This window comes from Sorex fumeus, unplaced genomic scaffold (genome assembly GCF_029834395.1).
Source record: "Sorex fumeus unplaced genomic scaffold, SorFum_2.1 ptg000018l, whole genome shotgun sequence".
Classification (NCBI taxonomy): domain Eukaryota; kingdom Metazoa; phylum Chordata; class Mammalia; order Eulipotyphla; family Soricidae; genus Sorex; species Sorex fumeus.
In genome coordinates, this window is record NW_026606075.1 from 34,099,711 (window position 1) to 34,114,825 (window position 15,115).

At 43.7% G+C, this 15,115-nt stretch overlaps 1 protein-coding gene across 1 annotated transcript in view; it reads right to left on the bottom strand.

The window, feature by feature from the left end:
- NLN (neurolysin) overlaps nucleotides 1–15,115 on the bottom strand; it is a 104,523-nt gene that overhangs the window by 50,639 nt on the left and 38,769 nt on the right. Inside the window, exons 2-4 of the mRNA XM_056112473.1 lie at nucleotides 11,131–11,390; nucleotides 7,054–7,202; nucleotides 307–414 (exon numbers count right to left, since the gene is read on the bottom strand). Coding sequence (XP_055968448.1) covers nucleotides 307–414; nucleotides 7,054–7,202; nucleotides 11,131–11,390 — 517 coding nt within the window. The remainder of the gene's footprint in view (nucleotides 1–306; nucleotides 415–7,053; nucleotides 7,203–11,130; nucleotides 11,391–15,115) is intronic.

Below are 15,115 nucleotides of genomic sequence, written 5' to 3' on the forward strand. Positions count from 1 at the left end.
GATGGGGGGCGGGAAGAGGGGTGGGAGGGATACTGGGATCAGTGGTGGTGGAAAATGGGCACTGGTGGAGGGATGGGTACTCAAATACTGTATAATTGAAACCCAAGCACAAAAATTTGTAAGTCTACAACTGTACCTCATGGTGTTTCACTAATAAAAATTAAAAAAAAAATAATTTGCCACCAAATACACTGTAAATGGATTTGCACTCTGGATTGGCTCCCATATCACAAACGTGTCATTTTTGTTTCCTATTCTCAGTAGTTTTAATCTCCACCCCGATAAGAAAAGGAAACGTGAACTCACATTCTGTACTTGTTCTGGTAGATGGAGTCCATTCCTTTTCCCCATTTTAACGGACTTTTCCAAGTATCGTCTGGCTTCAGGCTTTATCTTGCTCAAATCACAGGTTTCCTGAAATTAAAGAGCGTGTCAACCATTTCCACTCTCACTGTGCCTGGATAAATGATAAACTGTGAGGCCAACGCAAATTTATTCGTCCTCTCTGCCGGGCTCTGAAGCACATAGATGATTATGAGGCCCCTTTGAAGACCTAATTTCTTTTATGCTTTAGTGAACTTCTGCTTATTTAAAACAAGAAAATTAAATAAATAAAAGCTACCCAGAATTTCCTTGCTGGGCATCGAAACTGAGCATGCCTGTACCACTTGAAAGTGTGATAGTAGAAGTATTTGCATAATCTCATTCTGGGCATTTTCTGCGACTGAGTGGTCTTTCTCTATGAAACACACCCTTAGCGCCAATCATCTGCATTTCATTTTCTCCTGTTTGCTAACCTGGTTCCACTTGAGAGGCCGGCACGCCCACACAAACGGCGAGTGGACTCCTTTTGCCAACACACCAAAAGAGAACAGCAGGGTGAAAGCTCAGCGAAAGGCTCCCGACACCCCCACAGGACCTTCCTGCCATTTGGCCAGAGAGACCCAGGGACCACAACCAGCTGCGTCAGAACAAGCACCTGGGGAAAATGAGTCAGCACTGCACAAAAAAAGGCAAGCGGGGCCTTTCCTTTGGGCTCCCACGTGGGCAGCACAAATAGTGCTCACTCACAGTCACACAGAGCCCTGGAAGAGAACGGAAAATCCCTCTCAGTCGGGACGAGGTAACGAAAGGACCACATGTTTCTTTAACACAGGTGGCAGAACATACATGGCACATCTGAGTGACTGATCAGTGCCTGGGAGGATGCACATCCCAGCCTGATGCAGCAGGGTAATGAACTCGGCCTGGTTACCAGTCAACGGGAGCTTCTGTCTCCAGCTCCTTAGCTGGAGTTGCCACTGGCTGTGTAAGCCCTGGGCTGCCACACCACCGGGAGCTTCCCAGCTCATTAGCTCTTCAAAAGAATTAAGCTTTAGTGTTTGCATTTTGTTGTATTTTATTGGATGGGGGAGGGGGGTGTTGGGCGACAGCTGATAGTGCTCAGGGGCCATTTCTGGCTCTGTGCTCAGCAGTGACCCCTGGCTGTGTTCAGAGGTCCACATGCAGTGCTGGAGATTGAACTCGGTTCCCTGTACTATCTCCCGTACTGCTAAAGCTTGCATATTAATCAATGCAAGCATCTTGCTGCAACAATCTTGCAATAATCTTTAATTTGTTGCAGTAAGGTAGAATTGACTTTACCTGGGGGTACTACTGAACATGACCCCTATTTCTCCCTTTGCCCAAGTTGTTTTATGTAACGGCACTAGAGCTTTGGGGTATCAACTACGGCTGGATAAGACCCTAGCAAAAGGCTTCCATCAGCTCCAAAGTACCTTTCTCAGTTTCCTTTAAATGTATTCTCAGTGGAGGCAGAGAACAGTTAGATTTCCTCCCCTCCTCCTCCCCTCCCCCCCAACTTCCTTTTGGGTCTTTAGAGAGTTTCTGGGCATGCTCGTGTGGCTGGAGTTGTAACCCTCCCTAGTTGCTATCGGCAACACTAGGATCCTAGCAGCAGGTGCCTGCAGTGGGAAGAACCCCAGAAGGGCCAGGGAGACGCAGGGCCTGTGGGCCGGTGACCTCAGGGATGACAAGCAGCTCAAACCAGGGCACTCATACACCTGGGCGTGGATCGAGGCTGGCTGTACCAGTGCCTGCAAGTCTGCCCAGCATGTGGCATTCACTGCCTCTGGATGGTGCGGCACCAGAAGCGGTACTGCCGGGTTGGGAAGTGAGGAAGAAGCTCTGTGCGGTGCAGTAGAAAAATAACCCTGGCAAGAAAGTGCGGTAAGCACTGGCTCAATCTGTTAGGGCCAGAGAGCAGGTTTAGATCTGGAGTGGAAGGTCCACCGGGCAGGGCGGTGAGACGAGGAGCCGGGCCCAGCCCTGCAGAGCGGCATGGAGCAGCAAGGGCACCTGGGCTCCCGGGCTCTGGCTGGGCACACTGGGCCTAGAGCTCAGAACCATGCTCATCACGAACCTCACCAGGAACGGATGTGAGCAGAATCTGATTCTACACTGTGTTCATGGGGGCAGACTCACATGCCAGGTTTCCCAAAGCCTAAAAGTATGTTCAGCACAGAGAACTCAAAACTCATAGTCTAGACCAGGTGAAAGGATGGCCATCCCCCACCCCCACCCCTACCCCCGCCAAAGGCAGAGAACAGGTAGAACAATTGGGCCTTAGGAAAACCAGTGCTGAGTTAAATTATTACTATTTACACAAAATATTTGACTTACCACAAAAGGGACACGTGAAAAAAATAATCAGGTCTGGAGAGATAATGCAGGAGGTCGGGTGCTTGCCTTGCAAGTGGCAGACCCAGGTTCGGTGTGCTGAGCACGGCCGGAAGTGACCCCTGAACACAGAGCCAGGACAGACAGGAATGGACCCCAGACTGAACAAAACGAAATCCAGACTCAATTCCACACAGATCTCCTTTGGCCAGTGACCCTCTGAGGTCTGGGGAAGTTTCTGGCCTGGTAGGAGGAAGAAAGACACTAGCACACTCCTATCCTGAGTGGGCACAGCAGCAATCTGCCCAGCATCTCCAGGCAAGGTCAGAATGATTGCCGAAGGATTTTCCAAGAAAGAATCAGCCTATCCTTTCCAACTGTCTAGTTGAAGCTGCACCTTTCTGTTTGTTTTGGGCTATATGCTCAGGGCTTACTCTTGGCTCTGTGCTCAGGTATCACTCCTGGCAGGGATTGCAGGACTATATGGGGTTCGGGGGTCAAACCCAGGCTGGCTTTATGCAAGGCAAGCGCCTGAGCTTCTGTAGTATCACTTCAGCCCCTGGACCTTTTTTCGGGAACAAGAACTTAATCCCCTTGAATGTGAAGCCAACCTCAGGCCTTTGGGGTGAAACTTCTCTTGAGAGGTAGGGATAAAGGCTGAGATATAAATTTTCAAACTTACATAATCTGACAGCAGAATTTTATTTTAATCTCCAGCTTGACAAGATTTAGTGTCTCTCTAACGGCATCCTATAAACAAAGGTATTTTATATAATAGTATGAACACACACACACACACACACACACACACACACACACTTACTCTCTTTCACAGCTATGCTTGTGAAATATACTCATTTCACAGATCAGATAATTGAGGTTTAATGATTTTTCCCAAGATCGCTTAATGGTTTAGAAAAGGTGACAGCGGTAAGGGGAGATGGCTTTAAGTACTGCAGCACACGTTGGCTCTAAGCACTGTCACGGGAAGACCCCGAACAGAAAAGGGAGGACAGGAATACATTCTTCAGATTTGTAGCTTAGTGCTTTCCCGATACACCTTGTATTACTGCAGCCCCAGCTTAATGATCATTCTCAAAATCTGACGAGGCAACATCTAGGGGTCAATTACCAAAGGTTTAAAATATATATATATATTTTTTGAGTCTATATTTCATTTTGGTTCTTTTGCTGTTTCTCACTTTAGTTTGTACCTGGCCTGTGTGCCAGGGGGTGAAAAACAGAATTCAACCCATCCCTCCCTCTCTAGTGGCGTTTCAGGAAAAGTCTACATGACTTCTGGCACCCCAGTGGCTCTTGGAAAGTTACTGTTAATGAGCTTCAGCTTCTCCACCTTAAAAAAATAAATAGAAAACACTCTCTCATCAGATTGGTGCGAAGGTTAAACTGGGTGACTGCAGCGCTCTACAAAAGTTGAGCGGTGTTGCCAGCCACATGCCGGGAAGGCGTTGGGAAGCTGACAGCACACTGGCTAGTCTCAGGCCCTACTATAATTTCATCTGCCCACTTGGTCAACCAAAATACTCTGGAGGTTTGAAACATGCCTGCAAATTAGCCTGGAGACGCTCTCGGCTGAGATCAGGTGTCCCTTGATTCTGAGCAGAGAGCAGTGTCTAGTCCAGGCGGTGATGCCCCGGGGCTTCTGAAGTACCATCATGCAGTGCAGCTTCCAGGGGGTCTGCTGGACACCTGCCTGGGAGGAGCCCTGCGTGACCATCAAGGAGGTCCTACCACCTTGAAGCTGTCAGGCTATGAGGATACCCAAGTGAGTTTACAGAGGTAGCCCACCAAGAGGCTCGGAGACAAAACAAAGGGAGAGATGCCTGGTTAGCCTCCAGCTGCCCCATCTCTAGCCACTGATGCCAGGACTCCACACAGAGCACAGATGCTGGCCAGAACCATCTAGCTGGTTTCTCCCCAAGCCCCTGGTTCATAGAAATTGAGAGAAGAGAGGATGCTAAAACCCCATGGAACACTGTTTTGGCACAGAGAACTGTAAAAAATCAATTCACATTTTCATTCATCACTGCTAAGTGAAAATTGACATTAAAGCTAAGGACTTTGAAAATTAAAATAATATTAGATTGATGATCATCTGGGATCATTGATTATACTGATTATTGATAGTTGGTGGCAGCTTGAGATCTCAATGTTATGTGGAGCACTGTCATTTTAGTAAAGCATGCCAAAAAGTTTATTTCACAAAAAATTTATGATCCTACTATCCAGTTTAATGAAGGCATTATGTTTTATATTGGTTACCCTAACTTACATTGCTATAGAATAAAATAAAATACTTAGATATACTTAACTTTGCTCTTTAACTATGAAAAGGAATAAAAATTAACATTTACTAGTTCCATACTCCAGGAGAAAACTAATACTGATAATTGATAATTCTAGATTTTTAAAAATACTACCTAAATAAATGTAAGTGTCAAAGAAGATGACTAAGAGGTAATTAAATTTACCAAATATGCTCCAATGCATAAACACCAATAATCACTAATAATTTTTTGGATATAGCTTTAATAGACCTTTAAAAGTTCTGGAAAGTTCATACAGTAATCTATATGCATGTACTAGAGTAATTACTCCACTGAAAAGCAGAAAAATCCTGAAACTGAATCTGAAACTATTATTAGATCAAAAGTCAAAGGAAACAGACCCAAACAAAAGAACAAACCTGGTGAATGTAGTAGTGTGCCTCGGTTGGTGAGTTTACTCTTAGGATTTGAATCACATAAAGTGCTTTTGGGAGGGCTGAAATGACCCAGGGGGTGGTAATAGCTTTGGGTGCAACTGGGAGGACTCATTTGGTTTGTTTGCTTAAAGAAGGCAGATTTTCAGGGAATGTCTAAGTGATATATTTTTTTTTCTGAAAAGAGGGTGGTAAATCAAGTAAGTTTCGGAATCTCTGACATACAGTAATGACTGAGGTCAAAAGAAGAAAGAAACCAATATAACTAATAAAGTGTAATCACAAAATTATTTTAATTTGTTATTTTTTAGAGTGCCAAAGTTAACCAGATCAACCACACAGATGATTATAAATCATAGGGTAAAAAATGCTTGTTAGACATAAGAGAACAGATAGCATTGACATTTCACATATCTAAATAAAGTTTTGATTCTATATTCTATAGTGAGTTGCAAATAAGACATTTAGAGTAGACCTGTTTTTAACTCAACATAATTTGTTAAATGAAATAAAAACTTTTGAGATTCTGTCTAAAGAAACATTTAAATTAAACAAAAATGACTAGCATTGTAAAATGCAAGTTGCTTTACAAATAGCTGAGTTCCGTAAAATAAAAATTCAAAGTAAAAACATAGTTAATAGGACTGGAGAGAAAGTAAAATGGGTGTGGTGCTTGCCTCGCACGCAGCTGCCCCGGGTTAGGTCCAGCACCACATATGGTTCCCCAACCACCACCAGGAACAATCCCCGAGCACGAGTCAAGAGTAAGCCCTGAACACCACTATGTGTGACTCCCAAACCAAAAACCAACCAAACAACAACGACAACAACAAAACCGTAGTGAAAATGCTAGAAAGCAAATCAAAACACTCAAGACAGACTCTCCCTGAGCCCCATAATTTCTCAGTCCTGAAAAATCTAGGAAGACAAATGATTCCAGAGTATAGTAATTAACACTTTGTCGCTGATGGGCAAAACCACATGAACCCACAGATAAAACAATTCAGTTCCTTTTGATGTGATCTAATATTGACTTTGAAACATTTAAAAATTTCACAGAGGCTTTAACATTGACCCATTAAGTTCATGCTGATTGAAAAACCTTAGATTTAATGATATACACTTATACAGTCTGTCTTTAATTTCTTTTTGTTATGGGGTCATACCGGATGGTGCTCAGGGATCACTCTAGGCAGTATTTATAGAACCATATGGGGTGCTGGGAACTAAACCCAGCCAGCTGCATGCGAGGCGAGTGCCCAGACCCCAGACCATCTGACTCCTTAGTCTTGAATTTTAAGTGAATGCAACTGACAAGTTAGCATAAACCTCAGTGGTAGAATGCAACATTATGTAACACTGTGCTGAATCACCTAAATAATTGGAAATAATATCTAGGGTCACAAAGATGCTTTTCTTAGTTGTTACTGTTGTCGTGGGGCCACCAGGGCCTCTCTAGCTGTGCCCTGGGTGGGGCATGAGAGTCTGAGTGTCAGGTGGTGACAGGAATCAAACCCAAGGCGTCCTATGTACTAGGGAGGTGCTCTACCCACCAAACAGTATCCTGGCTCTCAAATGCTTTTTACGAGTGCTCAAAGCTTTTGGCTCTTTCTAATTATATTAATGCTTGTTTTCCTTACAACATTGCTTACCTGTAAGTGAACGATTCTCCGGAATATGTCTTCTCTCATGCTCATCTCGATATCAAACCGAGAAAGCTTTTTGTCTGCCTCTGTGCTGGCGGCCCGTACTTCTCGGTCTGAGGACACATGCTGGGGGAAGTCGAGCATGGTTCGTTCCACTGTTAAGAGGGAAGAATTGGAAGGACTCATCAAACCAGCACGTAGGAAAGTCACTGCGACCTAGATGAATGCTCTTGAAAGCATTTTCATTTCCAACATTTTACAAAGGTTTTTGGATAGCCAATTTTTTTTTTTAGCATCTGATAGAGGACTTGGCTGTTCCAGTGGCCTGATTAGGAACAATACTAGTGTGCAGTGAACACTTATCAAAGTATACTCAGCGTTTAATTTATTAACTAGGAATGTAGAAAGATAAAGACAGTTCTCAGACGGAGGCATTTTAGAATCTAGGAAGTGGGTGTAGGAAACCGCACATAAAAATGATAAACAACACAGGACAGGGTAGATTTGTTCTCCAATGAATGACAGGGTAAGAGTAAGGCAGCCAATGAAGGGCGGGGTCACTTACGGAGAAGGCTGGACTCCAGAGAACGGGGGAGGGCAAGGGCTTAGTTGGGGATTAGAGAAGCAAAGACTGGCACGACAAGAAGGGACGCAAAACCAAACTGCATTTCAAGCCAAGGGGAAGGGAGAGAAGTAGCGATAGCAAGCAGGGACACTGGCAGAGACAAAAGATGTTTAAGAAACATGCGGAACAATTTAGTGGGATGGGGCTTGTTTAGAGTAGAAGTTCTGAACCTTGTCCATAGAGCCCTTGGTGCAGTGAATGGCTGCACAGGGAAGCGGTTCCTGTGAAGTAAGGGCAAGAACGTAGCCAGCTCTCTTTCTTGCATGTTAAAAAGTTAGTTCCTGGGCCTTTCACACACTGGCATTTGACTTTAACTGGGCAATAATCCGATGTCAGCAAAGCAACTCAAACCGAGGGAGGGGGAGTGAAGAGTGTGATTTATGCGTGTGGCTAGGCCGTGGCAATGAATCTAGTTTTAATTTTCTCTCTTTGGTACTTTTTTTGTGCGGCTGTGCCAGGACCTGAACCCAGGGACTCACACACACAGAGCATGCACTCATCCTTCCACCGAGCTGACTTCTGGCCTGACACTGGTACTCTGCAGGTGCCGGGCACGGCCAGGCTTGCAAAGGCAGACCAGGAGTGGCAGGTTTTACATCTGACACACCGCTCTGAACGACCTCATTCAGCTCAGTTTTCTTCAGAAACTGCAATGAATAAAGCTATGAACATGGCCATAAAAACGTGAATAAATGAATAATATGTATTTTAAACAGACTAGCTAATGATTCCTTCAGAATTTGATTTCATATGAAATTTTATGTCCTTCAATAAAAGAGATTTCTGATTTAACACACAGTGCTTCAAGTATTCGAGCCAAACATCCCAGAGTCACAATTTGCGTTTTAAAATGAGCTCAAAAAGATACTGCGAAGGGCCAGAGCAATAGTACAGCATGCAGGGAGCCTGCCTTGCATGTGGCTGACCCAGGATCAGTCCTCCACACCCCATGTAGTTTCTCAAGTACTGCCTGAGTGCAGAGCCAGAAGTTAGCCCTGAGCACAGCTGGGTGTGTCCTGCCCCCCCAACCCTTATGCCCCCTCCAAATGACATTGAGAAGAATCAAAATTACTTAAAAACTTCTACACACAGACTGAAATTCAGGAGCTTAAAATTGGGAGAATAGTCTTAAACAAACAATAATTCGGAAAACCGTTTCCTTCCTTCCTTTGCACAAGACCTGGAACCAGCCTTTGGCTCGCTCTGCCAAGCTATAAACAATGCGGCTGCCCAGAGCCTGACATAACACAGAGTGGCTCTTGTGAGAGGCTGAATAAATTCTGAGAACATACACGGAGACTAGAATATACACAGAGGCTATTCTTGAACCATTTACTCCTACATTCAATAATTCCTTGATTAATGCCCAAAGAGAAACCTATGTGAGAGAAAGAATTTTAAGAAAAGTATATTTAGAAGACTTGCTAATGGGAGAGAAACAATTTAAGAATGCTAAAAACAATTCCCCTTTCCCTGTAGATTTTTACATTTCTGAAATACATTTTCACACTGGCACGACACCTTGACCATAAGTGACTGAAGAAGTAAGTATCTGACTCAAGAACAAAACACCGGATGGGAGATATTTCGCTAGGTCAGCTCAGCTCAACAGGGACCAACTCCCTCCCCTAACTTTGACAGATTAGATTTGTTTGTTTGCTTCTAAGCCACAATCAGTGGTACTTAGGTAAGTGCTTAGGTGCTTAAGCTTGGTGCCTGGAGGTCACTGCCTAGTGGTCCTCTAGTGATGAAATCCAGAATGACTGTGTGCGCCTCAGCTCACGGAGCTATCATTTCAGTTCATATTCAAGAGTTTAAACTTAAGACGAGATTTAGTGACTTCTAATGAGAATGAAGCACTTAGAGGCAGAAACTGAAATACAGTGGTAAGACAAAGCATCATGCATCTAATATAGTAGAACACAGAGCAGAGAACATGCTGTGAAAGATTTGAAATTGGGGAGGTATAGAGACGAACAATTAGGTGGCTAGATAATGCAACAAATTGAGTTCTCTGGCTTTGCATGCAGCATTGCATGGTCCCCTGTGCATGGCTGGCAGCAACACCTAAGCACAGAGCCAGGAGAAGCCCTTAAGCAACACCAGGTATGGCCCCAAAACCAAAAAAAAAAAAAACCAACAAACAGACAGAAGAGACAGACAGACAGAAACAGAAAGAGAGAGACAGAGAGACAGAGAGATAGAGAGACAGAGAGACAGAGAGAGGTAACAAGTTACTATGACTGCATGGGATTCTAGAAAACCTTCTTAATTCCAGAATACAAACAAATGTTCAAGTTCTACAGATAACTTTTTTTTTCTTTCTGGGTCACATTCGGTGATGCGCAGAGGTTACTCCTGGCTCATGCACTCAGGAATTACTCCTGGCGGTGCTCAGGGGACCACATGAGATGCTGAGAAGCGAATCCGGTTGGCCGCGTGCAAGGCAAACGCCCCACCCGCTGTGCTACTGCTCCAGCCCCACACTTTGCATCTAGAGCGAAGTGTTTCATCCCCATTATCTCATGAGCCCCAGCATTTCTGGGAAGAGCCCTGAGCACCACGGGTGTGGGCCTGGTGGTCCCTGGCCTTGCTGGGTCTGAGCAATGCTGAGCAATGCTGTAGGTTCCCAGCACTGAATCATCTGCCGTCCAGCCAGGACAAGCCTGGCCAGGAGTGGCCTCTGTGAATAGAGGTGGAGAGAAGAAAGTCACAATCAGCTACAACTCTAACACCCAAGATAGTAGACATTATTATATGTGATTCCGCTGCTTTTCCGTTTTTGTCCTTTTGCCCTCTTCTGAAACACTGTTCCCAAACTTACTTTCATTTTTTGTTGTTGCTGTTTTATTTGCTTTTTGGGTCATACCCAGCGACGCTTAGAGGTTACTCTGCACCCAGGAATTACTCCTGGCGGTGCTTGGGGGACCATATGGGATGCCAGGGACTAATCCTGGGTCAGCTGTATGCAAGACAAATGCCCTACCCGCTGTATTATAGCTCCAGCCACCCTACTTACTTTCGTTACAGAATTACAGAAGGTGAATGTACAAAAATTTATCAAGCCATACTATTAGCTGATAATAAAGGAACTGTTTCCAAACTTCTGCTATCACACATACAGCACCTATTTATACAGTTTTTCCTATATCTGATTATTACTTCAGATTAAGTGCTTAGATGTAGAACAACTAGGCTAAGGTATGAATTCACTAGAAGTTTTGATAATGTTGTCAAAATGCTCTCTAGAAGGCAATGCAGTGGGATTGTACACTTTATAACACTTCTGTCAACATAATTAAAATTTTGAAAGTCAGGTAATTTTATTGTAAGTCAGCAATCATTCAGTAGAAATTAATGCCTAGTAAAACTAAATAATGGACTTCCGAGTCCAGAAAGCATAAAATGGCTTACAATGCCCGCAAAAGGAAATATTGACCTGACTGAATCCTGCTCACCTATATATTTCACTTCTACATCTGCCAGTGCCTGCAAACAGTTCTCGTAAGTTACTTCCGCAATGTCAAGCATTCCAATAGCATCGTACACTTGTTTGGTCTGTGCAATGAGCTCTTCAGTTCTTGTTTTAATTTGCTCTGGTGAAAGATCCCATCTCAGAACGTTTCTGCCAGCCGCAGTATCAGAAGACATTGCCTGAAGAGGAGACATCACTTGTCTTCCTAAAGTCATTCTGAGTAAGAACCTGGAACCACCAACTCTAAAACAAACAAAGAAACAAACAAAAAAAAACTTTTAAAGGAGTAAAAATTAGGCATCTCCATCAGTCCAAAGTCAACATGAATTTTCTATTTAAATTTTAAACAATGAATAAAAGCACCCTTTGAAATAAAATGAAACGCTTTTTTTTAGGTGAACACATCTGCACAAAATGAAATGTGTTTTGTATTTTTCTGAAAGAATTGTGGACCTGGGCCGTGAAGATAGTGCAGGGTCTAGAGTGTCATTCCTTGTATTTTCCCCTTAATGTTTGAAACTATACAAACACCGTGGTTTACAAAGTTGTTCACAATGCAGTGGTTTCAGGTGTTCAATGTTTCAACGCCAATCCTCCCACCAGTGTGGCCTCTCTGCCATGGCTGTTCCCAGTTTCCCACCCACCCTGCAAGCCTGTCCCCTTAACAGGCACAAAATAACTTAATTTACATTGCACGTTACAACATAGAACTCACAATGGTGTTAGTGAAGTCATTATCTGAGGATTAACTGAGCTGTTAAGTGCTAGTCGTGCCTTCTGTATTACTATTTTTGCTCACTGAACTTAGTTGGCTTCTATGCAGCTTTACCACCTAATTTGCTGTGCTCTTACTGGGCTATCAGTACTGTAAAATTTGGAAATGTCCAGGCGCTGGGGAACTGGGATGATTCAGCAGCTTGGCGCTTCTCTGAGAGCAGTCTTGGAGCTGGGTCATCTGCATGCTGGAGGAGGTGGGGTGGGGGACTCAACCTGCCCCCACCCGGAGAAGACTCCAGAGATCTCAGTCCAGAGACCAGGTCTACCTGTGACTACCTAGGGTGTTTTCTTTGAAAGCTTATGGATACAAGTTCAAATCCCTCTCCTCCATCCATGCCAAGCATGATCCAGGGCCACTTTTCTGTCTGTGATCTCTGGGGCTACAAATGATCTCTGGCTGCATAAGATGCGTGTGTGTGAGCATCACAAAATGGGGATGGGTGAGTGCCCTGGTCAGGTCGTGTGGCCTCTGGCGTGCCTGTGTGTGATCACCAGAGATCTCCAGGTGGCAACACCACTATGACTCATGTGCCTTACTTAACCAAGTGTGGCCGCCCATGGATACAAGTGTGCACGGACCACAACGAAAGCATGCAGGTCTTGTGAGCAGAGTGCCGGAATCAGAGCGCGAGCACCACAGTCTCATGCGACCTCTGCTGAGTACTGCAGCTAAAAAAACACCCAAAGAACTGTGAGCACCACAAATAGACCTGTGTGCAACCCCCAAACATGACAGCACCAACCTAATCTTCTTCACTGCCTTCATCACAGAAGGAAGTGAGATGGAGGGAAATTAGAAACACAAGTTATAGACTTAATGGAGTTTGCACTTTTCAAATACCAAATTGTTCACTTAACATACAAAAATAACATTAGGAGTGGGGGAAGAGATCATTATTCTTCATAAATGAAAGCAGTCATCTTTCTTGTTTTTCCCTTGGCTGAAAAAAAATTTTTTTGAAATTCAGCAAGAAAACATTTAATCAATTCTCTTGTAATGCCTAACACCAATAAAAATGTCTTACTAAAATTGTATGCAAATCAAGAACGATCATTTGAATTTGAGACTTGGAAAACAAGTTCTGGTATCGCTATAGCATTATCTTAAAAGAAAACTGAAAGCAAGGATGACATCAATCCTCGGCTGTGAATGTAACTCTATGGTAGTGTCACGCCACACATGGGGAAAGCCCTGGGTTCATTCCTGAGATCAGAAAACAAATGATACCAATCCTTCACTCTTGTGTTTAAATACACACTAAAGCTCTAATTTTAGAGCTTATAAGTAAAACAATATAATTAATAGTTAAATGTACTAGGCAGTATACCTTCTATTTATCAGTTTGGTACTTATAACATCCTATGAGTGAAATATTGTGACAATTCTCATTTGACCAAAGAAAAAACAAAAACAGAGAAGTTATGAACCCACATTCTCACCTACTATCCTAAAATTTCATTGATCTTATAAGACTCCCCAAAACCCCATATGGAAAGCAAGGAATTAACCACTTTCAACAGATGGTACAATTGAAGCTCAAAGAGGTTAAGGGGTTTATTCAATGTAATTACTCAACAAATATTAAATAGGTGTGCATTGTGTGTAGTCACTGTGAAAGACAATAAGAATGATAAGGCCAACTGGGAGGAAACCTGTGATTGTGATATAGTAGAAGGAACACAATGATCAACAGGCAAGTCTACTCTATTGAAATGATTCTGTGGGTATAAGTCTCTCTCTGAGAGAGGGAGGAGCTATTTTAGGGAGACTTTGTAGAAAGAGCAACAGGCAAGCCAAATCATAGATAAGACGCAGAAATTATCCAAAGGCCAATGGCTATAAAGAGAGAGACCTCTGAATAGGCAAGTAGGGATTAGAAAATAGGAGCCCCTGGGACTCATTAAAGAATTCAGTGTTATTCTGAAGCCAATGAGATGGTTTTAATTAGGTGAGAGATAAGATAGGCATCTTAGAGGAATCAGATTACAGTGTGTCCAAAGGTTTGAAAAAGAGAGTCAATCTAGAGGGAAACTATAATTGAGGCATATGATTTATTATACAGTGAACTAGGAAATGGGGAGAGCTAGAGAGATTTAAAGAGACGCAGGAATCAATCAATAATGATGCCTAACTTCTAAATGGATGAGGGTGTGTGTGAGAGAGAATTGTGGATGGTGAAGTTTCAGGCCAGGACGGGATAGATGAATGTGAATGCAGCCATCACAACTGGGAACTTGGGAACTTAGACGAGGAAGAGGCCCACAGGGTAAAAAGGGAGAGTCAATATTGGGCAAGCCAAGTTTGAAGTGGCACGATAAGGAATTCATTAATATTAAATGGTAATTGCAGTTGTAGGGGTGGTTGAACTGGCCCAAGGGAGTTCGCAGAGTGAGAACTGAGCACAAGAACTGAGCACTAACTCTAGTTTAATAATTGAGGTGGAAGGAAGACCAAACCATACTGTTTTTTTTTAAGGAGTTGTAAAAAAGAAGGATCAAGGATAATGAGACTGTAAAAGAGAATGTTTTTCTAGTGACTTTAATACAGAAGGTATAGGAAACAAAATTCAAATGACACAGGTTCTTCTGAGCAACCAAGGAACCCAGATCGCATCATTGTTTTTTAGGGGCCTTCCAGGGGGTGCTCATATGACCGGGGAACCAACCCCAGAGATCTGGGAGAAAAAAGAAAGAAACACCAAGGAAAGGAGGGAGTGTTGATCATGTGCAAGGCAAGTAAGCGCCTTACCTGCTGCTGTGCTTCCTCTCTGGCCCAAAGGCTCTTTTTCTGTTTGTTTTTGGGTCACATCTAGCAGTGCTCAGGGCTTAGTCTTGGCTCTGCTCAGAGATCCCCCCTTCTGGAATTCGGGAGCATCTGAGGTGCTGGGGAATCAAACCCAAGTCAGCTGCACGCAGGCACGCTACCGGCCGTACTATCACTCCAGCTCCCCAGGTAGAAACATAAAAGCAGTAAATGGAACAGCAGGATCCAGGATGTGAGCCCAGAAGAGGTTTCACAGCGGTGTACAGTCTGGCTGGAACAGAGATGATGGGGCTCTTCCCTTTGTGGGATGCAGGGATAGAAGAAAGAGGGACCTATGGAAATGAGATCCCAAGGACTTACTGGATTTCAGCAAACATTCCAAGGAGGAGAGATGATGTGGAGGAAGCAGAAGTGGAAGGCTGGGATA